Source organism: Ambystoma mexicanum, chromosome 2q (assembly GCF_040938575.1).
Source record: "Ambystoma mexicanum isolate Mex_15411 chromosome 2q, UKY_AmexF1_1, whole genome shotgun sequence".
Classification (NCBI taxonomy): Eukaryota; Metazoa; Chordata; class Amphibia; order Caudata; family Ambystomatidae; genus Ambystoma; species Ambystoma mexicanum.
Genome location: NC_090924.1, coordinates 976,717,700 through 976,743,244, shown reverse-complemented (window position 1 = coordinate 976,743,244; position 25,545 = coordinate 976,717,700). Strand labels below are relative to the sequence as shown.

Below are 25,545 nucleotides of genomic sequence, written 5' to 3'. Positions count from 1 at the left end.
CTTCTTCCAGCCTGCAGCTCACTCGCCCCTTTGCATTGCCTTCACGCATACATGGGCATCTGTTTGAGGGCATTAGTGCACCAAGTAGGTGCAGTTATCTCCCAGGATCCTGTCAGCAGCAGGAGCCGTTCAGAAACGTGCCCTGCAGCCTGGTTCCCAAGCCACGCTACTCGCCCGGTGTTGTGCTCAATCTGTGCGTCCGCCGTTTATAAGAATACTTTTCGCTCTGCATGCATGTCAGTTACCCAGTTCGGGAGCATGCCTGTTACTGTAGCCCAGAAAGTATCCATAACAATTTCTGCACAGTTGTCTGTGGGATTCCACCGCAGGGCTGTGTTCGATCACTGGTTACAGTCTATCCTGACAGGCTGCGTCTGATCTTTCCGATTGTAGTGCGGCCATACCCGCAGCAGTATACTCTGGTGCGCAAGCGACCTTATGTTTGGTCCTGCAATTATACGCTGTGGTTGAGTGGCCTGATGAGATTTCTAGACTTTTATCTTGTTCCTTCGTATGAAGCTCCTGTGTGCGGACCCTTTGTTCGGGTCCGGCCGCCATCTTTTTTTTTTTTCCTCCCGACGGGGTGCTGCAAACTTCCTTGGCTCGTAGTTTCCAACTTATGCTGCTGTTCACTGCAAAATTGTCATCACTTTGTGCATGCAGTTTTCATGCGTCCGTGGTACTGAAAGTGCTCATCTCAGTCGGCTCAAAGCATGAGCGAGCACCAGGATCGTTGAGGGTCAGCGGGAGCCCGGTTGGAACACGTCCTATGCCATGGCCTCGTAGCCACGCCCCCCGCACAGGGAGTCTTGTTTCTATTAAAGAAACAGAGGCGATCATTATGCTTCAACTTCTTTTAATATACTCCTCCGCAGTTTCAACAAATAAAGTGAAAATAACTTAAACATCTCATTTTTTTCTTATTTCTTTTTTGAGCTACATTTCCCTTTCTGCATACTCCTTTCTGTTGTCCATTACATTTCCTGTCCCAAGGCTCTTTAGTAAGTTAGTAAGGGTTCTACTCCCGGACGGCACGAGGAGCGCTCTAGTTCCGGGATGGTGCAATCTCAGCGTAGCGTTCTATATGCACACAGGAGAAAAGGAGGAGTTCCAGTACTTGAGTCAGGTGGAGGTAGCGGTGATTCCAGTAGTAAGAAAATCCGTGAGACACGGGGGAGAGGAGATAGGTCAAAACAGGAAGGTGATTCTTTATGAAGCGGTGAAAAAAGGTGGAGAGACTCACTGACTCAGCAGCAAAAGTAAAGGCGCTGCGAAGGGGACGAAAGCAGCGCTGTATTGGCCTTCACACAGGTAAGTAGAAAGTCTGTGAAGGTAAGGAGTGAATGTGTTGTGATACACAGGTAGAAGTCCTAGGCTCAGGCAGTAGATGAGACAATCCACTTAAACAGGCAAGGGTCCTGGTACACGGGCGGACGGGGTTCTGAACAACACGAAGGCAAGAGCAGTCCGTATGACACACCAAGAGTCCTGGTACACGGGTGAGCAGAATTCCGAACAACAGGCAGTCCGAAGATCGGAGGGAAAACGGGAAACAGGTACCCAAACGAAGACGAAACTTCAGGTAGCAACTTCAAACAGAAGCAGCAAAGAAATATTCACAGCTGTTTATAAGGGAAACGCAATCAAGGAAAGCGTACGGCAACGCTTAGAACAAGGTCATGTGACAACCAGTCAGGCAGCATGGGAATAGTAGTTCTTTTACAACTTATGCTGCTTGAGTTTCCCCTGCAGTTTCCATCGGGCTAAAAATGGTGCTACAAAGCGCCGTACACCACAAGGCAAGGTGACGGTCTTACGCCTTGCAGCAAGGTATTTTTGCACATACCCCGTGCGCGGCATGGAGGAGTCCTGCAAGCGCTTGCCAGCGCTGCGAAGTGTGACAGATAGTAATGCTTGCCTCTGTGTCTTTAATAGGATGAATATTCCCTGCACAGTTAGCAGGAGTAATATTAATTCTATGTCAATAAGGGAGGTGAGCATTATGCTTGTTCAAAGCTCTTTACAACCGCTTCTTCCACTGACGCCACTGGCTTAAAATAAAAGGTCTTAAATGAACGGTCGCTAGACCAGTCAGTTGCCCGCAGTATACCTACCAGTGCTACACCTGCTATGAATGCTTTGGACGCCATTGCCCCTCTCACTGAATGCGTCCCAAATTGCGCCAGGTCTACCGCTGCTTGCTGCATAATTTCTGAAACCCATCTTGCAGTCGTGGCTGTCACCACTGCCTTGACCGGCTTTTTACACGCAATCAACAGTTGCAACCCTCCACCTGGACGGCATTCCGCCGTTCTGTGCTCGTACTCTCGAATACATGCTGCCACACACAGCTGAGGTGATTTGTTAGGTATGGATACGAGATCAAGGAGGAATTAGTCTTTGTCCTCTTTGACAGCGTGAAGGTGACTCCTTTAAGGCGTAGACCTTCCTGTCTATCTCCAACGCCTTGACGTCCGATACACGCCGGCTATATACCAGACACAATAACATGACCAGCTTGCCTGACAATTGTGTCATGGATAAGTACTTGTTTGCTGGCCAGCTCACTAAGAATCGTAATGCTAAATTCACGTCCCATAAGTGCGTATATTTGGAAGCCGGGGGAGCCCGGAACCGTGCTCCCTTCATCAGCCTGAACACTACCGGATGATCTCTGAGTGATGTCACGTCTACTGACGCGTGGCCTACTGATAACGCTGACTGGTATACTCCTATTGTCCTGAAAGCTTTGCCTTCTTCCAGTAGGGACGTTAGAAAATCAAGGACTGACACTATAGGGCCTGAAGCGAGAGCAATACCTCTCCCTTTGCACCAGTTCTCCCATCAGCCTCACTCAGCGTCATAGCTCCTGTGAGTGGAAGAGGCACAGGCAGCTTGGCCCGAAAGGCCTGGCAAAGCCTATCTTCCTCTGACACCTTGCAAGCCATCAGTGGGAGGGTGCCCTTCACTCTCAGAGGATGAAGCAACCCAGCTGGGTCCGTGAGGAGCTGCATGTCTGACAGGAGAACCCACGGGAGATCTTAACAAATATCCATCAGAGCTGGAAAACATACTAGTGACTTCCATACCGATGCTATGATCACTATCGTTGCTCTCTCTCTGCAGACCTTTGCCGGAAAACTCCCTTGTCGAGCATCCAGTCGCTGGAATCTGTCAGATATTGTGAATTCCAATCCACCACTACATTCAGGGCCCCTGGAAGATATTCGGCCATCACTGATATCCCTGCTCGAAGACAATAATGCCAGAAATCTTTCATTAATTCCTCTAAATGTCAGGACCTCGTCCCTTCTAGGTGGTTGACATTGTCCATCTTCAGCAGTATACAGCAGTTCGCTTTGCCTCTTGAAATGCTTTTATCACGAAAGCCCCAGCTAACAGTTCTAAACAATTTATAAGAAGCTGTAGTTCTCCTTCACTCTGTTTTGTTTGTTTGTTTATTTATTTGGTAATGTGCACCAAACCCTTGGGTAGCTGGGCGCAACAGGACAAGTAAACTTAAAGCTTAGTTACAAAAAATACATTAGGTACAGACATACAGAAATATACATTTGCTGTCACTTACAGGTTACAATCAAGTAGTGGAGTTTTCCTCCTGTCTCTAGACTGCCGCATCGAGCCCCCATCCTGCTCTGCTTGCATCTGATTCTATGACTGTCGGGTTTGTCTCTGAAGATGGCCCAACCCTTTCATGCGTCCATGTTCTCTAGCCACCAGATGAACTCTGTGTTCGATTCCTGGTCTAATGGAACCGTCTGGTGAGACCGCAGGCCCTGCTGAAGGTGTCCGATCTTCAATCTCTGGAGGGCCTTGTAATGTAAGGGTCCGGGGAAAATAGCTTAAATGGAGACTGCTAGTAGGCCAACTACTCTCGCTAAAGCTCAGAGAGAGATGACTTGCTTGTCTTGGCAAAGCTTGATCTCTTTTTTGATCTCCTGGATTTTCCTTGCTACTAGCTCTAAGGTCGCCTTCTTTGTGTCTACTATTAAACCTAGGAAATCTAATCTCTTTGCTGGTACCATGTCTGATTTTTCTTTATTCACTAGCAGACCTAGGGAAGAGAGGATGTTCTTCACCCCTCCCGGATGATACTGTAGTGTCTCTCTGTCATCTGCTAACACCAGGATGTCGTCTAGGTATATTATTATGCAAATATTCTTCTCCCTGATGGCTGCTGCCACTGGCCTCATGCGCTTGGTGAACGCCCATGGCGCTGAGGCGAGGGCGAAGATCTGCGTACTCATAAACCAGTCGTCCTTCCTGAGGCTGTCCCTCAGTTTATGGATACCCTCCATCTTGGAGTGCCTGTAAACTAACCAACTGTTTAACTCTTTGAGTTTTATAACTGGCCTTACTTACTCTTTCTTGTGAACCAGGAACATATTGCTCACGAAAGTGGGGGTTATGGGTACAGCTTGATGGCTTCCTTCCTCTTTAGCTGTATCAGCTCGTCGGGAAGGAGCCTCTGCTCTGCCTGTGCTATGTGAATGGGTTTGGGGTTTCCACTTGGAGCGGATATTGCATAAATTCTAGTTGCAGCCCTTGGGTCATCTGCAGCACCCATGCATCGCTGGACAGCATGCGCCAGTTTTGCCAAAATCGCAAAGTCCTCCCTCTGACTGGGGGGTAGGCACTGCCTCTCACCTGTGTTTGCTCCCTGGGATCTTCCTGCTCCTCTTCCCCTGCGCCCTCTGGGAAATTTCCCCCTGGCTGGGAAAAAGGAATCCTGTTGTCTGGATTCCCAGTAGTGGGCTCTGGCGCCCAAGGTCTTCGATAAGACATGGAGCGACCGGCTGCTCAACCTCTGTAGCGGGAGGTCCCGATCAAAAGCTCGGTCCTGGAAGATCTTTTTCATTGATGCTTGTGCCTTCTCCAGGGAGATGTAGGTACAGACACATCTCCCCATCTCCTTACCGAAGGCGCTCCTAAAAAGTAGCCCTTGAGCGGCTTCTCCCGCCTCATATGTGGCATGGTCGCTGAGCTTAACTTAGCATCTATTTCCAGAAGGGGCCCTCTTCTCCTTTTCGAGGAGATTGCGCAGTTGGCATTGCCCAATAGGCAAACCACCTGTGGGCCCAATTGGCTAAGATATCTGGGTCTACTTCTTCCCCTGTGTCTCTAGCTCACTCTGCCAGGTCCATAATCTTTGCCAAGGGGTCTATCGGATCCAAGTCCTTCTATTGGCAGCTCTTCCAGGACCTATCCATGCCCTTCCTAAGGTCTTTGGCAGTCTTTGTGACGAATGCGAGCATCTTGGGGTACAGTTCTGGCGCCTGTGCTACTTTGCTAGCTAGGTCTGGTCGCGGACACTTCACTCTCATGCGCAGCCTAGTCTCCTTGTCTAGCGCTTTCCTTTTCTTTGAGACATGTATTTTGCCACTCTATGCGATGTCTGCCAGTCCGAGGATCTGGGGTTTCTGATGTCATCTGGATTGAACATGTCTAACATCTCCAAGTCAGCTAGCCCCAAATGTGTTTCTTTACGGGCACTCTTGCCACTACAAGGCCCTCCGCAATCCTCCTTTGGCTTACTCTCCTCTTCTTGCGAGCGTGTCGTAACTTCTTAAAACTTGTCTTATGAGCCTGTGTCAGTATCATCCATATTCTCTAACCCTGGGGTGGGGGTCATGAGGCATGGCACTGCTGCTCTTTGGAGGAAGGCTTCTTTTAGCTTTCCAAAAGCGTCAGCTACCTCCGTGGCCTGTTGTTCTACTCCATGTTTGGGACCCCGGGGAGTCGAAGAGGATTTCCTCTTGTGGGTCATATTACTTCCCTGCCGACTGTCTTTCCTGACAGCTGTTGTGGACGTGCTCTCCTTACTTGTCTTGGTGCTTTTATGCTCTCGGCACAGGATAGACTCTAGAGTAGCTAGTCTATCCTGAATAGGCTGCACTCTGTCTGTCACTGCTTCCACCAACGGGTTTCCCGGCACCTGCTTGAAGCTGAGCGCCAGCTCACTCTTTGCTTGCTCATCCTCACTCACTCGCATTCTGGCATGCTTTCTCTGTGCCGTGTGCCACTTGCCTGAACAGAGCAGGCTGCGATGCACGTCCACCTCAGTTGGTGTTAGTATAAGGAGGGAAAAGTAATTCTCTTTCCCTTTACTTTTTTTTTCAATATATATACATTGGCCAATAAGCTCTTGAATCTAGAACCTGCTATCCTATGTCCCCTCTCCGGTGCCTGGATATCTTGTGGGTTAACTTCTGCAATTTCTGGAATTGCTTTCTCCTAACCGCATGTGGCAGTGTATACAGATTAATTGACTTTGTAATATACAGCTGCATCGCTGGAATCTCAGCTTTCAGTGGAAATTGTGTCCTGCTGAGCCTATTTGAAACTCCACGCTTTGTTTCTCCGGCACGATACTGAACTCCTATTGTCGCATCGCTGGGCTTGGCTCCACCTCCGAGGGAGGGGGCCACTCGCTCACTGTGTCGCTCGTCTTCCCGAGACTGTGCGGGTCGCGGACGTGCTTGGAGTAAAGCACGGGACCCGCTTGGTCGGGGACCACGAGCGGCTGCTTATTTCAGTGACAAGAAGACCTACTGAATCTTGCGTGTTTCTCGCCTGCCCTAACATACTTCTGTGTCACCTCAGACCTCTCACTGGGTGGCTCTTAATCCCCTGCAGTAGAGCTTGCTGAAACTCAGGCCTCATTTAGTTGCCCCTAAATGCATTAATCAACGTGCTGTGCAAATCACACGCACACTTTATAAACAAAACACTCTTAATAGGTAGTAATGCATTATATCTTCACATTACATAGCGCTACAGTAAAGATAGGACTTATCTGCTGAAGTGCGGGAAAAGAGGTGGAGCAAGGAGACAGGAAATGGCTAGAGCCTTGGGACAGGTAATGTAATTGAATACAGAAATGAGTATGCAGATAGGGAAATGTAGTTCAAAAAAGAAAAACAAAATGAGAGGTTTATTTCATTTTCATTTAATCTGTTGAAACTGCTGAGGAGTAGATTAAAAGAAGTTGACATAGAATTACAAGAATTACATAGAATTGACATATAATTACAAACTGATTACACAGGGGCAAGCATCTGGGGATCTAGTAACTGCAGAAACAGAAAAAACTATTCTTCAAAGCGACTTTGAATATATTGCAGTCAGTGTGGGCATACACAGCCCATAAAGAAACAGGTTTTAGAGGTTTGGAAGATTAAGGAAAATCAAGGAAAATACAACCCCTTTCTCTTATCGATAGCTGTTTGGACTACAGGAAAAATGTATTTAAAACCATTGGTGATAACAAAATCTCAGTGAAACATACAAACTTTACTTACGTATTTATACATTTCTCCTCAGTTGAAGTAGCCTCATCTGGCATCTTTATTAAAACTCAGAATAGGGACACCAGATCTTTCATCCTCTTGTTCTTCCTGGCCTTTAAGGTATTGACAGAAATCTGACCCTATAGCTTTAGGTCTACTACTTGAGTGCACCAATGTTGCATAAACCTCTTCTGTATCATTAACCCATACTACATCATTCAGCCATTCATTTACTGTTGGTGGGTGATGGGATATCCATTTCAACAGTACACGTCTTCTAGCCAGCAGTGACCCCAAATTTAACAATCTGCGCTTCTCCTCAGACATTTTACCAATAAATCTTAAGAGACACCACCAGAGATAGTTCCACCCGTTGACTAATTACCTCAATTAGTGTGTGGGTGACCTCCTCCCAGTAATTACTCAGCTTGGGACAAGAGTACAACATATGCAACAGACCCATTTCATCTCCAGTGCATCTAGGGCATTTGCCCATACAATCTGCATTGAATTATCAGATTTTGGATGGTGAAATATGCAGCATGTTAAAAATGTTATACTGTATAAGACAAAACCTTGAACTATACAAAATCCTCTTAGTTAAACCACAAATCCCAAACCGTTGTTTTTCCGTAAGCTGCACATTGGCATCCCGCTCCCATTTCATTTATTGTGTGGGCCTTTAAACCAAGGTCTGCCTCATATTGAACTGATACACTTTTAGCCCGTGCTACGGATGTGGCCTCATGTTTACACAACTCTCCTGGTTTAATCTGAGGTTGTTAATCAAAAATGGACCTTCTTGCTTTGGTAACTTGATTATAATGATGTATTGAACAAGCATTGAATGAGCTGACACTAGCATCATCCAACTACAAAAAGGCCATTATACTTGCTAAAAAAGACCCCTATAACAAAAGAATCTTACAAGCGGAATCGAACACAAAAGAACTTTTCAAGATCTTAAAAGAATTGGACTCGCCCATCGCTCCTGTCGACAAATGCATCACAGACGCACTTTGGTGCACTAACATCCAGAAGGCCCTCCTGGATAAAATAACCTGGCTACAATCTAAAATCAACGCGAAAAAATGTATGCTACTCTCTGACCCTGATTACAAACAATATCCTAGCAAGACCCCTACCATTGAGCCCACGTGCAAACCATTTAATTTCTCCCCCTTGTCAACTTGGGAAGTGGAGAATATCATTAGGAAACTCAAACCTTCTAACTGCCAAGGGGACGCTTGCCCTGCTCCGACCATCAAGGCAGCTGCACATGATCTAGCGCCGTTTATTACTAACCTTATCAGTGCCTCCTTCAAAACTGGAGTAGTGCCTGATAATTTAAAAGACGCTTGGGTCATTCCTCTAATCAAAAAAACGACTCTTGACCCTGCCAATCCGTCAAACTATAGGCCTATTACCACGGTAACCTTTTTATTAAAAATATTGGATAGAGCAGCTTACCTGCAAATACAGGCTTACTTAGAGTCTAACAACCTATTGGGACTGAGGCAATCTGGTTTCCGTCCAAGACACGGCACAGAAACTGTCTTGATAGATCTCACCACACAAATTCAAGTGCTAAAAGATAATGGTAAACTAGCACTCCTCCTACTGTCAGCAGCTTTTGATTTGGTTGATCGAAATCTGCAGCCCATTTTTCCGACTCTGCCACTTCCTGGATCAGCTCCTTCCTGGCGAACAGAACTATGAGGGTCTTCTCCCCTACTGATTCTGCTGAACCATCCCCGGTACCCTGTGGGGTTCCGCAAGGCTCTTGCGTGTCCCCTACGCTCTACAATGTCTTTACCAAGCCCTTGTTTGACATCCTTGACTATTTGGGTGTTACATATACTAACTATGCGGACGACACCCAGATACTCATTCCCATCTCTGGAGACTATGCAACTGACAGCAAAACCCTTAACGACATCTACTCAGTGATACAAGCATGGATGGTGCAACACGGTCTCTGTCTTAACTAACGACGATAAAACTGAGTTACTAATCCTCGGCACACATGCTAAATTGAAGAAACTAAACTCTGCCTTCAAATCATTCACTATAGATGGTAACTCTATCACAGTCTCGAACAACACTAAAACTCTTGGCATTTATCTTGATGCCATATTATCCTTCTCCAGACAAACCAACGTGGTAGCAGCATCATCCGCATAAACATGTAAACTAATCACCGCCTGCAGGCCGTTCATTACCACACCTAATTGCATCACACTTGCCAGAACTTTAGTTCTGTCCAAAATTGATTACTGTAACACCCTCTATTTAGGTACTAGCCACAAAAATATTAACAAATTACAAGTAATTCAGAATAATGCCATCAGGGCAGCCCTCAACATCCCTAAGAAGTCGCATATTTCTGAGACTAGACGCAACCTGCGCTGGCTTCGGGTAGAGCACAGAATATCCCTCAAACTCTTGCTCTAACACATAACGCTAGGGCGTACCTCGCTCCTGCCTACCTTACGAATCAATTCACCTCACATGCGTCCTCAAGACCACTCAGAGCGGCCCAAGTACAAACAATGACCATACCGAGATTCAAACTCCAGAACTCGGGAGGTGCAAGCTTCCCCGTGCTGGCTTCTAAGTTATGGAACACACTCCCTGCTTCTCTCAGATCAGAACCCTCCTTCCATGTATTCAAGCGCAATACTAAACATTGGCTCCAGGACATGGACACCATGACAGTCTAACCTCCTCAGTCCATTTGCCTGTCTTCTGCCTTACTGTTCTCTGTGTACCTGTCTTATTTATTTGCATCGCCATTATCTTTTTGTAAAGATTGTGAACTCGATTCTCCTGCCTTGTTCTACTGTACTTATACTGATCACTTGTATGTAACTGTAACATAACGACTGTAACCTGTATGTAAGATGATGCGCCCGGTTGCCCATTGGCCTGGTTGCGCTTTACAAATAAACAAAATACAAAAAATACAAATTGAAGGAGGACCTCATAATAAGTAACATAATAAGTAACTTGATTATAATGATGTATTGAACAAGCATTGAAGAATACCTTCAATGGTAATTACAGCTAAAGAAGGACGATTTTAGGCCACTTGCGATGTAAGACACACCTGTCGGCTAGGTCACGGGCAAGCAGGAGTGAAAGGGCCAACAAATAAAAATACTAAAGGTATCACAAATGCAAGTGCAAAAACTCACATGGATTTCCTCCTCTTTTGTACTGCATATGATAGAATTAGAACACAATGCTTTTCAGACGCTTTTCAAAGTAGAGTGGGGGGTAGATCTCTCTCTCCTCCGCAGGTGCCTTCCTCCGGAATGGCCTCCCTGCCCCTCTCATACTTGAGCCGGATCTCCTTAAGTTCTGGAAGCTTCTCAAGAGTTTCTCCTTGCCCCTCCCACTCTCCTGCTAATGTCACCGTTCTGCCGATTGACTGGCTGCCTAGTTCCTTCAGATCCTTGCAGGGCACCAGGCCCTCCTCTTCCAGTTAACCCTGCGCTTGTCTTCCATGACCCCACCGCCTCAACCTGCACTTCTCCTTCCAGACCCCCTGCACTAGCCTGACTGGGCCTGCACCCCTGAGCCCTTCCAGCCCCTTACCTTACACTTAGCACGTGGACCTTCCTTCCCTGCACTTTCTGCATTCCCCTGGCTCTGTCCACCTGGCTTCCACTGGCACTCGGCTATCACTCGGGCTCTTCCGCCCTGACCAGCACTTCCCCTGCTCTCCTCTCCACAGCACTTCTCATTACTGCACTTGCACGATCCGAATGTCACAAGGTCTAGTAGGACCGTTTTTGTTTTGTCATCTCTGTTCCCCTCTTGTCTTGTTGCATCTTGAAATACACCGTGTATAGGCGCATTATAAATACCCAATAAATAAAGTATTAAAAAAAACTATAAAAAATATGGTTACCAGCCTTGAGAGAGAAGAAATGTATGCATTATCGTATATCCTTCCTATTTTTACTTTTACCACCTGACATAAAAGTGGCCTTTTCACTTCTGAAATAGAAGGCACAATCATTAGGAAAAAGCACCATTGCATTTTCCAAGTGATTAGCAGTCACCCCCCAGAAGATAAGGTAGAATAACGAAGATATTTTACTAATATAATACTATTGATTTTTATAAATTATTATCCAAGTACACCCACCATTTCGCAGCTGCTACCATTGATGGCCAGTTAATACCACTACGGCAGTGACTGGCAAATGCATTTCCCATGCCTGCACAAAAGCCAAAACTGTTTGCATTGCCAATGCGTGTTTTTAAATTCCTCCATTAAAGCCCCTTTAAAACAATATAGAATAATGTGACTCTGTCCTAATATTGATTTCCAGAATGTTCTTTTCTTTTTACATCTTGCAACCTCTCAAATCCCGACTTAATTCGGATGTGATTTTCTTTATATAATTTGTATTGTGTGCATTTTTTTGTAAATTTTAAGTCAGGGAAAAATTTGAAATGAATTCTTACTGCTTGAACTTTTTTTACAGGATTGTTGAAGAAAGTCAGCTTGTTCCAGTTCTTTTCCAGGTGATTTTGGTAAGTCCAGTTTATTTTTCTGAAATGTAACTGATTGTAAACATGCATGTCATTGTAAAGAATAATGTGAAGTGCATATGACATGGGCAGATTTCATTGTTGATAATTATATACAGGAAGTTCTCACATGTGGTACACAATCAGTCCTGGATGACGTATCTGATGTTGCAGTGCTGCTGCCAAAACTCAACTCGGCCTCCGGGCTGCTGATGAAATGGTGCGCCAACCAACAATTCATCCCGCATTATAAACAATGCCATTAATTTTCAAGGTCCTAGATGATGCCCACAGTTTCCTCCATAACACAGTTCCCTCGTTCATAGATTGGGGACGATTAACAGTGTTACATGAATTTAAAAAAAATATTCTTTGATGGTTTGTATGCATATACGAAATGATTATTGTCAATAGGCTATAATTTCTGTTCACTGTTACATTATATCTTTTCTATTATCAGAGAGAATCCACCCCCCTTCCCTCGGCACATGGTTAGACTTCAGCTTCTCAATGTTTTACTGTCCCAGAGTCCTACACTTGATCGAACATGTGTAGTCCTTATTGAATTTTCTAACATGGCCCCAAACATGAAAAGAATTACCAGATAATTTTTCATATATATGTGGCCTTTTTATTCATTAGAATGAACCATATTTTACCAGCAATCTAGGTCGGCAATTCTCTATGATTACTATTGGTTCTCAAACAGTAATTTAGCCACGAGTAAGCACTTTGTACGAAGGTCTCCAGCATTCTTTACCATCGGCTAAAGGGACCTCACTTGTCTTTCCACCAGGCATATTCCAGAGTACTTGGCAGTTGCTTGCCTGAAATATTTATAATTTCCCCAAGGATTGACTCCCAGTACTTTTCTAGCTTATGGCCTGTCCTCCGTATATGGAGAAAAGATTCTGCTCCATCGCATCTCCTTCAGCACAAACCACTAACTGATTGATCATAATTATGTAGCATGTAACCAGTCCGGTACCATATATAAATCTTCTTGTAATGTAACTGTATGCTGCATGCCAATAAAGAAATGTGGGCCCTGTCAAATGCACTTTTCTGTTCGTCTCAGAGATTAACCCGGAAATCATTATAACAAGCTCTAATGTGTCCACTCATCATTGTATCTTCATGTGAAGCTATCATTTTATATAGCTTTGAGATTTGGCACTTCGGGGCTGAGGATGAAAATATCTACTTTTCGAGGTTGATAAGGGGTCTGGTGATCTGTAGTGGAATCTACTTTTTCAACTGCTAGTGCCATTGCTGGGGGTAAAGCAATCTGTCTCTCCCCCAATCCCAAACGATTCCTTTAGCCCATCTTGAAACTTATGTCTAGCAAACTCAGATCCCCCTCTCAGCCAGCCAGCAAAGATATTTCTATTGTGAGCTGCTGTAAACTGAGTCTTCCCATTAATACAGATGGCAGGTCCCGGGAAGGATGACAAATGACATTATTTTGGGGGACAGCCTAACCCATACCATCATAGTCTGAAGGGAAGGCAGCTCAATGAGTGACAGAGGCTTCGATTTCTGTTGCAACCAGAAAATTTATCTCAGCTTCTTCATGCGCATCTTTCTTCAAGAAGTTTACATACACGTGTCGATCGTTGGTTGAGCCATTCCGACATTACCTTCAGTTGCGAGGCTTAGTAATTCCATTGATTATTTGGTAATGCTAAACCCTCCTGGTCTCGGGTTGAAAAGAATCTTGCGAGGACAGCCTTTGTCACTGAACCCTTGCAGAGAAACTGCATTATGTCTCTCTGTAAGGCCAACAGTATTTTATCAGATATCAGTACGGAGAGAACTTGGAAAGTATAAAGCATCCTGGAGATACTATTTATTTGACTCAAGCGATTCTTTACAGCCATTCAATTTTCAATGACCTCCAAGACCTAACCCTCTCCCAAATTATGACTACCTGATTGGGATAATTCACCCCAAAGAGACCTGTTCCCAGATACTTTATTTTTGCCCTGGCTGTCATAACAGGTTTATGTTTAGTCTCATGGCATTCCATTGCGAACTTTGGAGGGATACATTTCGGAGCTCAGACTTTTCCAGGTTTACCTTGAAACGCAACCCTTTCTCATAGTCCCTTGTTATGTTTTTAGGATGGGTATTGAGGTTTCTGGAGTGGCGAGTGTCCGCATTATGTCATCTGCAAATAGGGTTTCTTTAGAGTTTACAATATCATATTCTTTACTGTTAATGTTAGGGTTTTATCTAATTGACCCGTGAGGATAGTGCAAATAATAATGGGGAAATCCCTTGTGGGTTCTTCTGGAAAGTTAGATTGGGTCAAAGACCTGGTTATTCATATGAATCCTCACCTGTGGGCCCCACGTACATTTTCATGAGCACGTTCATAAAGGAATTTTTCAGCCCAACCCTAGACAGGATTGCTTGAAAATAGATCCACTCCACCTGACAGAAAGCCTTCTCTGCATCCAAGGCAATCAGGATGGAGAGACCCATCTTCTTAAGTGCAATAACTATCTAATTTACTAATGTGGGTTCATTGCCGCCTGTCAAAGACAAATCTGCATTGATTCTCACCAATTAATTTAGGTAGTAATGCATCTTACTTATGAATACTTTAGTGTATAGTTTTGCATCTATGTTCAATAAGGCTATGGTCCTGTCAAAGAACAGCTTGGGGTCCCTGCATAGCTTATGGAGAACCAAGATCGCTGCCTCCCCTGTGGAGTTTACAATGTGCCTCCTTGCATGGTGGTGTTAAAGAGGGGACGTCTACATTTTTAGTAATGGATGTCGTAGCTTTTTGTAAAATTGGGCTTCAAAGCCTTTTAGACCCCTGCGGCTTTGTTTAATTTTAAGGAGCTATGACCCTGGTCAACTTGTAGGGATCAACAGGAGTAAGAACTGTGCCTCACTATGCAGTAGTCTGTGACGCCTCAGCTTATCCACAAATAGTTAAATCTTATGAACCCCTCCTTCCGAACATTTATATAACTTCCAATGGAATTCTCTAAAGAGTGCTAGCTCCTTGTTTTCTTTAAAGACATGTCTTCCTTTCGCGTTAAATAGCTTTGCAACCCTATCTGCTCTTGTGTGTACTTTAGGTTGGTATGTCATGAGGGTAGATGGTTTGTTCTCGTGTTTGTAGAATCTTGGATTTATTCTGCATACCCGGTTTCATTAATTTGTAATGCACTGAGCTGTTTTCTCACAAGGTGGACAGCTCTAACGGACTTCTTGGAAACTTTAAGTCTGTGCTTTCGCTCCAACACCTATATTGCTTCCAAAAAAGCCTTCTCTTGTCTGGCTCTCAGCTTTCTCAATGATAAAGTAAAGTCAGTCATATCCGAATCATTCATTTGCAGGAATTTAACTATTTCCATCTCCAGGTCTTAAAGTGGATCATTTAATAGCAAATTTTTAAATTTCCTGGCAAAACCTAGGTTCAACCAGCCAGGGCTTCACTTCAGAATAGACCAGCTCGTGGTCATAAAGCAGTATAGGTGCCATCTTTGCACTACCGTGAACCACATTAACACTTCCATTCTTCATTATATAGTCAATATGCAAATGGCACCCATGTACTTGCGAATAAAAGGAGAATTTCTAATGGATTGTGTCTACCCACATATTCCTCATCTTAGATATGATTTCCTGTTCTGCAGAACTCTCTGAAATGTTTTCTTCCATCAGTGGGCATTGTGTAGCTCAATGTTGACAATCCTCCAGTGGTCTTCATCGGGACTGGCTGTGACGTTGGAATAAATGATGCATATGGCACCCTGTGATCTCAGTTGTTTTCAAGAACACATTTATTGCCTCTGAGAATTACTTGTGATGCAATTTCAGAAATGTTTGCGTTACTTCAAATGTCTTCCTTTATTCGACCATGTTGACTCCGAAACCTTCTAGTATTAAGAAATACCACGATTGTGGCACAAAAATGTAATTCATTGATCCACACAGAATATGTCTGTGGTGCCTCGTGCCAACCATGTAGTGGCAGATTGTGGCTCATGTCATCACATTTATGCCAAAAGCTTGAGCCTCCAAATGAACCCTCTGTCTTACGACGTCCAAGTCACCTAGTTCGATGCCACGGAAGCAAAGTCGGAACGATGGTAAAAGCTCTGCGGTCGAGAAATCGCTCTACAGGGAGAAGAAACGGTCAAAGCACTGTCAAAAGTCCCATTCGAGGAGCGACTCTCAAGAAGGAGAGAAGGTGGAGGCACTTGTCCACAGACTTGTCATTGGGTAGGTAGGTACACTTTCGAAAACCGCCTCGCCAGAAAAGTGGGACGAGTTTTGTATCAAAATGATGCAGGTCTACGAGAAAGCAGGTCCGCCTGCTCCCTCCGTCTAAAGACCTACGAGCCCACCGCGCCTAGAAAAGCCGGCAGAGCTCAGATCACCAACCTCCTTGTGCGTGTAAGAGCCCGGAGCAGTGAAAGCCTTGACAAGAATTTAGAGCTATCGATGCCACCGACGTCCTCGTCAGCTGCCGCATTCTTCAATGCCCCGTCCGCATCAGCCGCAAAGGATGTTTGCACCAAAGTCCAGAAGGAACTTTGTTTTCCTTCCAGGGCATCTTCGATGAAGATGATAACTCGGTTCCTCTCAGGTTTGATCCCATGGGTCTCTCTCGACAGCTTGAGGCTAGGCTGAGGAAAAAAGGCTAGCTGACCTGGCTTCCATTTTACATGATGCAAGTGGTCTGGATACCTCCTCTTGAAGTGGAGTTTGTTCAAGCTGATCCTCAAGGCCACCCTATTGTGGCACATAGGACAATTTTGGCCAAAGTGGCTGATGCCTTAGGCTGGGGTCCACCTGCAAGGGACATTGTGGAATGTGATCTTACAAATATTTTGGATAAGGGCACAAATGTTGAATCTGTCCTCCCTTTCCACAATGCCATACAAAATTCCTCTAGTAGGGCTTTGCAAAAATCCCTGTTCAGGGCCAGCAGTTCATAAGGATCTTACAAGGAAATATAAGCTAGCTTCCTCCGATCCACAGTTCCTCACCAGACACCCATCACATGACAGCCGGGTGGTGCAAGCAGCTACTGTTGGTGCTATGGCAAGCTCATACCCCTCTTTTCCCCCAGTTAGGGATGGATGATAAAAGGTATGATGCTCAGGCCATAAAAGTCTTTTCCACGGGAGGCATGGCCCTCAAAGCAGTAAATGCCTCATGTGCACTTGCCAAGTACACGCATCCATTATGGTCTGTTGTTTCTGAGGCAGCAGAACACATTCCTGAGGGTAAATGAGGAAGGGTTTTTTAATATTGTGGATGATGGAAAAGAGGCTATGCGCCAAGCCCTACAATCAAGACTTTACACAGCTGACTGTGTCGAAAGGGCTATGGCAGTGAGTTCTGTTATGAGGAGATTCGCCTGGTTACATAAATCGGGTCTTGCGCAGGATTTGCAAGCAAAATTGCTAGATCTTCCTTTTCATGGGTTACATTTATTCGATCCAAAGGCAGACGATAGCTTGGAGAAATTGCAGGCCACCAAGGCCGCAGCAAAGTTCATAGGGACTGTGGTAAGGCAGCCTGCTCAAACTTCTTCACAGTGAAAGGGCAAGCCCTTTTGATATTAAAAGCCTTTTCGGCCTTTTTATTCTATATTTGGCAGATTTAGCCAGAGAAATGCAGGGGAGGGATCTAGTCAGCCCCACAATTGGTGACTTATGCCGATGATATCATACTACTAGACCACACCCCGGTAGGCCTCCAGCGTTTATTAAATGTGTTGGGTAACAATGCTGAAATTAACAATTTAAGGATTAACCCAGCAAAATCAAAAATCATCATCTTTAAACGTCTGCTAACAAAAAAGCCGAACTACACTTGGAAAATGTCAGGCCAAGTGACAGGAAAGGGAACGGAAGTAGTTTATCTGGGATTTAACATCATATCCTTTCCCTCTAAGGGATATGCAGAGGGTATTATGGAAGGTAAGCTGTCACAATTTGGGAGTCAAATGAAATAATTGAATTCCAAGTATTGTAAGTTTTCCCTATCTCCATTGATTAAATACTACAAAAGCAAAGTGATGCGAGCTTGACGTATGGACTTGATGTCAATCCTGCAATTAAAACAATAGATTGGAATAGACTCGAGGGCTTATTGTCATATATGTCGAGTGGAAAATATTGTCAGCCTTTAGATTAATCTGGGATCGACAAGTGAATTCATTATATGAGGATCTAAATATAAATTACTTAAAAATGAAAACACTTTTCTAAACAGATTGACGAAATATGCCTCAGAAATCCTGGCCTTTTGTGAAAATGATGTTAATGATCTGATAAACAATCCTATGTTGGTAAAAAAGCGTTTGAAAAGAAATGATTGGATCAAAACGATTGACAATATACAGTCAAAAAAGCAGTTGAACGCTAACCTTGCATATGCAAAACCTCAAGGCTTCCTGCCAACATATTTAACACGCTTTCCAAACCCTAGAAATCATAATGACTTTTTGAAATGTACACTCAATTTATGACTGACGAGGGAAATCCTCCACTCCAGACACAAAGATGTGTATAGTGATAACATATGTCAACGGTGTGACCTTGGGCATGTGGAGTCGCGGAGACATCATGATAGAGTGTCCGGGCACTCACATGCAGATGCTAGCTAAGTTCTCAATTTGTGGTAACAGAGGAGGGGTTGGAGACGCAAGATTTTTGGGATTGTCTCTGGTCAGGGCATGAAAGTCTTCTGACTGCAGAAGTAATATCATTTATGCACAATTTAGCACTTTTGAAATGAAATGGAAAATTGAAGTGAATTACTGCATCATGCTGTATTGAAATCTGATGATTGCTGAGGAATTGTTATGTTCTATTTTTTTATCTTTTAAATGTAAATAGTGGAATTGGTAATAATTTATCTTTTACTATGTGTGTAAAAAGTCGAATAGAATTGGCTAAACACAATAAAAAAAACTTTAAAAAAATTTAAATTATGTTATGGCCAAAGGGTGAAACGTGTTGAGATCTGTGACCCATCTTGAACCAGAGGCGCTTGAACAAGTTCCTCAGAAAGGAAAAGTTCAAGATGGTAACACTCTCTTAGATCCACCAGGCCCTGGAAATTCAGGATTGGTTGGTGTCACTCAGCCTACTTTCTTGTAGCGATTCATCCAAAGCACAGGAAGTACCTGAGTTTTTTCATAGGCAATACTTGCTACAAGTTTTGAGTTCTGCCTTTCGGGCTTACCTCCGCCCCAAGGGTTTTCACCAAGCTGTTGGTGGTAGTAGCAGCCAGTCTCAGGAAAGGGGGGATTCACATCTTTCCCTACCTGGACGATTGATTCATCAGGGTGTGGTCTCCAGATCAAGCCCTGCATCATCTCAATTGCACCTGCCACCTCCATCACAGACTGGGCTTCTACCTCAATTTAAAGAAGTCTCAACTGATGCATTCTCAAATGCTTCATTTCGTCGGAGCGGTCCTCGATTCTCCCTCGGGCAAGGCCTATGCTCCTGAGGAAAGGGCGCTAAACCTCCAGCAGAGTCTCACCAGTTTCCAGAACACCCAATGCCTGCCAGCGTTACACTTTCTACTGTTGCTCTCCCTTATGGTATCCTGCATCTTACTGGTGGCAGAGGCCTGGTTGAGGACGAGATCGCTTCAATGGGTCCTCAGATCCCAATAGTCAGTTTTCCAGCAGTATGATGTACTTGATTCAAATCCCGAGCAAAGTCGCTCAGGATCTCTTGTGGTGGACCTGCAGGGAGAACGTGATGGCGGGAGAACAATTTTTGCAACCATGGCCACAGGTGTTAGTAGTAAGGGACGCGTCTCTGAAAGACTGGGCAACTCACCTGAATTAGTTAATGGTGACCAGGCTGTGGTCCCTGGCGAAGACAAAACTTTACATAAAACTGTTAGAGCAGAGAGAGGTCAGACTGGCGCTGATGGCCTTTTTGGCCTACATACAGGGGAAAACTGTCCTGATCATGACAGACAGCACAGTGGCCATGCACTACATCAACAAGAGAGGCGGTGTAGGGTCACTCCGCCTGTGCAGAGAGGCAATGCAGTTCTGGTTCCGGGCGTTACAGAACAAGATCTCCTTGTTGGCAATTCACCTCACCATGAAGAATACAATGGCAGCAGGTAGGGCTCTGTCTCCCTTGAGTGGGAGCTGTTCAAGGAAGTCCTTCTGGAATCTTAACCCTCTGAGGAACAACACAAGTGGATCTGTTTGCATCCAGTGTGAACAGGAAGTGCAAACTCTTCTGCTCCAAAGAATTTCCTGCAAGTTGAGCACTGGGGCATGCATTCGTAGTGGACTGGAACTTCCAGCTTCTGTATGCATTCCCACTGATTCCATTTATTCCTCAAGTGATCAGGAGGTTGAAGAGGTACAGAGCAAACATGATCCTGAATGCCCAGGACTGGGCCAGAAGGACGTGGTACCTGGGCCTTCTGGATATGGCCATCTGTCCTCCACATCGTCTTCCCCAGAGGCCTGACCTCCTTCCTCAGGAGAGGGGGCAGGTTCTTCACCCAAGCATACAATCAGCCTGCACACTTGGCTTCTGAAAAGCTAAGGTTCAGGGATTGGTTGGGACCTTCCGGAAGACGTGATGCATGTGTTGCATTTGGCCAGGAGACCAGCAACAACAGCTTTGTACCGCTGTCGTTGGAAAAAGTTCTGCACCTGGCACAGAGCACAGTATGTGGATCCCTTTCTATGCCTTTCTATGCAGCATCTCCAAGGTGTTGTCTTTTCTGCTTCATTTGGCAAGACAGGGTCTTCAGGTCTCCACCATCAAGGTGTGTTTAGCGGCACCCTCTATTTTTCGCACGAGCAGGCGTCATATTTCACTATGCCTTTAGTGGCCCAATTAAAAAAAAACATTTTTAATGCCTTTGTTTTCCTTTGGGAACAAACTTAAGCATCACAACACCATTCGAACAATACATTGTATTAAGCTTGTTAACAGTGCATTTATGGTTTCCCTTAAATAAACGTCTTCAGTCTTGCATATCTCCATCCCCTTGTTTCTTTGTTTACAATAACACCAAAGAATTACAATATTCTCCCTGGGACAGAGGGGAGCCAACTCACTAGGCAGCTGAGAAAAGAAAAATGAAAAGAAAACCCACAACCCAACAACTCAGGCACTTCCACTCCCCAAACGGGTGTCTTCTCCTAGACTAGGGCGAATTGTTTCAGGAGCAATGGCCTATGATAAAAGTTTTCTTTATCTCTTACATAGTCTATTTTGCCAATATGTCTGAGCTATGGGGCATGACCCCCACATATGGACCATATTTCCTATCTGTGAACATCCCCTCCAGCATTTCAGAGGGGATGAGGGGGTTATTTCGTGGATCTTTGTCGGGGTCATGTACCATCGCTGAATAATCTTATACATCCCCTCCTTTATGGTGGTGCACCTAGACCCATGTTCGCCCCCATGATTCCTCTGAAATTGGCATTCAACATTCCTGTTCCCACTTGGTCACATATGGATGGGGCCCATTATCTGAGGTGTATTCCAGTAGCCCATATAGTTTGCAGAGTTGCCTTCCCCCAGTACTGTCCGTCAGCCCTATCCCCTCTGTTTCTCTAGTGCCTGCTTCCTTAATCTGTCTCTGTGTTATCTAGTGGGAGAGCTGGATATAACAATATCTTTCGCCTTCCCCTATCCCCAGCTCACTATTAAATTGTTTGAAAGTCTTGTGCCGCCCTCCTCCCGCACCCCCCCTCCCCGAGTACAAATGGTACAGTCGTAGGAATCCCTCCCATGCCTCCCAACCCTTTTTGCCCACACCAGGTTAGAATTCAGTGTTTTGTAGAATCAGGTCATTGCTCCCAATCGAGGTATACCCTTGCTCCTCATTCCCTTGTGCCTGCAGGCCAGCGAATGATCCGACGAGAACAGGAGCCTCCATTCTCTCTGAGTAGATTCCCTTGTGAGGGAAGGTAGTATTGTCAGGAGACTAGTGGTTGCCCATTGCTCAATGTCCTTCCATTTCCTTTCCCCCGACGTGGAAGCCCAGTCCGTAATTGTTTTTTTTGTGTGCTGTCAAATAATACTGTTTAATATCGGGGACCCCTAACCCTCCAAGGTACGGGTTCCTCATCAGCACTTTATGACTTATTCTTGTATGTTTGTTTCCCCATGTAAATGAGAATATTTTCCCCTGGATCTTCCCGAGATGTGCTTCTGGAATCAGTGTCAAACGGGTACGAAACAGATACAGGTGTCTGGATAGAAGAGTATTTTTGACTACTGTGATTCTACCCACCCACAAGATCTCCTGTCTCTCCAATTTATCAAGGTCCCTTTCGGCATCTCTCAGTAGGCCTGGTATATTTGCCTTGTAAATTCCCTCGTATGTCGGGGTAAAATTGATCCCCTCCACCCCAAGTACGGCAGCAATCCTTTTTTCCATGTTAAGCAGTAGGCATCATGAACGCTTTCAATTACTTTGGTGTCTCAGTTAGGTTTAAAGCGTTCAGTTTCCCAGGGTTAATGGAGAACCCAGATACAATCCTAAAATCTATGAGAGCATGGAATAGTCGGGGAATGGTATGTTCCAGATCTGAGGCGAACATCATAATATCGTCTGCATATAATGCGAACTTATGAGTTTCATTCCATCCGTGCACTCCTTAATCTCAGGGTCCTCCCGGATCTTTGCTGCCAGAGGCTCTAACGCTAGAGCAAAAACGAGGCGAGACGGGGGCATCCCTGCCGGTTTCCTCTTCTTATGTCATTGCGTTTCGTGTTGGAGCTATTCACCCTGATTCTAGTGCTGGGGATCTGAAAGTTTGCCAGGGCCAGTTTAGTGAATGTGGGCCCAAACCCAAAGGTTCCCAATATACTCTGTATGAACTGCCACTTAATACTATCAACCGCCTTATTGGCATCCAATGTGAACATACCACATTTTTGATTTATTCTTTTACTCCAATTTTATTGTCTATCGGTATTCAGGTGTTGTCTCCTATTTCTTTACCCTCAATGAATCCTGTCTGATCAGCCGGGGTCAGCCCTGGGAGAAACAGCGTGATCGGGCAATACAAGTTCCAATATGTCGGGTCCTTACCTGGTATTGGGATAAGCACTGTATTTGACTCTGTCATTGTGGGTGTTCTCCTCCCTGTGATTACCATTGAATTGAACAAAACAGCCAGTCGAGGTGCCAGTACCTGACAGAAGGTTTTGTAGAATAAATTGCGGTGTGCCCGGCTCCAGGTTTTTATTATTCTGGAGTTGTTAGTATTACCCCGTCAATGTCTTCAGCTAGGATTGGGCGATCCAACTTTTCCGTGCTTCTACTGAGATTTTAGGCAGGTTACAGCCCTCTAAGTAGAGGCCCTGAGTCTCTGTGTCCAAGGGCTCTTCTGCCGTAAAACTGGCAAAGTAGGCGTACACAATTTCCCTTTTCTTCTCCTCTGAGGACTTAGGCATCCCATTCGGGTCTTTTACCGTTGCTATATAATTCCTGTGCTTACGTTTCCACAGTTTCGCTACCAGTAACTGATGCGCTTTATTTCCCTTTGTTTAAAAGGTTTGACTGGTATTGAGTATCGTTTGTGCCTACTGGTCTGCTAACAGCGCCTCCAGTTGGCTCCTAACAATTCTTAGCTCTCTACGCGTTCTTATGGAGTTAATCTTATGATTTTCCTCATAAACCCTCACCTTATTCTCCAATTCTATGCGCAGAGTTTCTTTAGCCTTTAGCTCATTGTCTTACTAATAGATTCTCCCCTAACCGACTGCCTTACAAGTGTCCCAGAGAGTTTCCAATGGTGTCTCCCTGTTTGTATTCTCATTTAAGTAATTCGTAAGTACATCCCCTATTTCCTGTCTGATAACTTGATCCCCTAAAGTCAGCTCATTGAGAACTGTGAGAAACCTGAGGCGTTTCTCCAAGGTTATTCCCAGGGATCCTTTGTTCAGGTGGCCAGGGGAGGGCCATCGCTCTTGGATCCCAACCCTGGGGGTGGACAAGCAGGGCAGGATCACTTGGGCAGGGGGTCCTTGGAGACTGCGAGAGGAGTGCCCTTGGGTGAGACGTGGTGTCTAATTTTTTCCAATTCGCCCCTAAACGATATCCCAGCAGTCTTTATAGGATGTTGTCACCAAAATCCCTCCCCCCGTCCCAAGCACTTTCCCTTATGGAAAAAAAGACTGAGAAAACAACAGGGGAACGCCAAATTACCTCTAAAACTGTCACGACCCTCACCCCAGACCCCCAATGGCAAGCCCACTTGCCAGGTGGGATCAGGGCTCGGGTCTCCATTAAGGCCTTGAATGCCTGGCACCCACTTCCAAGGCTCTCTTGGGGCCAGTGCTGGCGCCTATGGCGTCATGCTCATACACCTTGAAGAACATGTGTGCAGGGGGACTACTTTTTCATTTGAGGCCTGCAGCCAACATGGAGGCACCCACATAGCTTGGTTCCCAGGAACCAAGCTATGCGGTATAGTGTTTTGGGTGTGGTGGCCTAGGGACTACTTCACCTGGACTACCTTGTTGAGGCTATTTAAACCACACCCGAACAAGAAAGCACGCTTTGTGTTACTTTGCAGACTGCAACGTGACGCTCACCATGTCCTATGATACCCACGAGCTTCGGAGAAGCGAACCTGCAGAGGAGACAAAAGGGACAATGTTACCAGCATTTTACCTGCAATCTCCATTTTATTATCTGCTCTCAGCTCCAGAGAACTGCTTCCTCTGAATTCCGCATACCATCCGGACCGAAAGACCTGAAAGAGGAGAGGAGAGGACAATATCAGAGAAGGCATATTGATATTGCTAAATCACAAACAGCACAAGAAGCTTACCTGACTGGTCGCCTCCCGGCCGGCACCACTCCAGAGTTCCACACACGCTGGAGAAGCACTGCCAACTGTAAGAAAGGAAGAAAACAGGTTAGCAAAGGAAAGACAAGGCAGCGCTGCGCATAGCGCTTACTTACCGCATTGTAGCGTGCATCACGCGCCATCATTTACCAGCGAGGCCCAACTTAGCCAGTTGGCCACACCGAAGCTCCGCACAGCTAGGGGAGAAAAAAGACATTATTAAACAAAGAAAGGCATGCAAGAATAACAACGCTATACAGAACTGCTGCAATGAGACCTACCTAAGAGACACCTAAACGGACACGCGCCAGTGAAGTAACTTGACCGCACACGCCCACAGAAGACAACGCGCCCCTGCCAAGAAGGCAGGACGGAGAGCACGCCTAATTCCACAACAAGGTGAGGAGAGGGCCCAGAGGGGCTGAAGTCACACAGGGTGGTGGGAGGATACTTACCTCAGTCGACCAGTCTTGAACACAGCCCTCCTGTATTTTCAGGCAGAACATCCTCCGTAGATAACATCTGGGAAAACTGGGAAGAAGGTACCAGCAAACAACCCGGGCTGAGTGGCGTCCCCATGGATACCAGGTGAGCGTAACAAAAACCCAATAAGAATGTTACCTCTCCACAACACTACAACTCACATAATCCCATTCCCTATTGAAATCCACAAGGACTAGGACGAGGAAGAGGCAAATGGGAGTTATGAGGATTACCCATAAGAACCAATAAGCAATGGATTCCTATGGGCAGTCTCCATGTTGTCCCGATAACGAGGTCAGGCAGAGTAAGGCAGGGAGGGACAACTATTCACACCCGACTCCTATTAACTCTAGCTGGGAGTATGAATTA

At 45.3% G+C, this 25,545-nt stretch overlaps 1 protein-coding gene across 2 annotated transcripts in view; it reads left to right on the top strand.

Annotated features, from left to right (window-relative positions):
- The window catches only part of ULK4 (unc-51 like kinase 4), a 2,742,936-nt gene that overhangs the window by 1,556,726 nt on the left and 1,160,665 nt on the right, over positions 1-25,545 (top strand). For both annotated transcript variants that reach the window (XM_069648276.1, XM_069648275.1), the window contains exon 31: positions 11,807-11,855. In XM_069648276.1, coding sequence (XP_069504377.1) covers positions 11,807-11,855 — 49 coding nt within the window. The remainder of the gene's footprint in view (positions 1-11,806; positions 11,856-25,545) is intronic.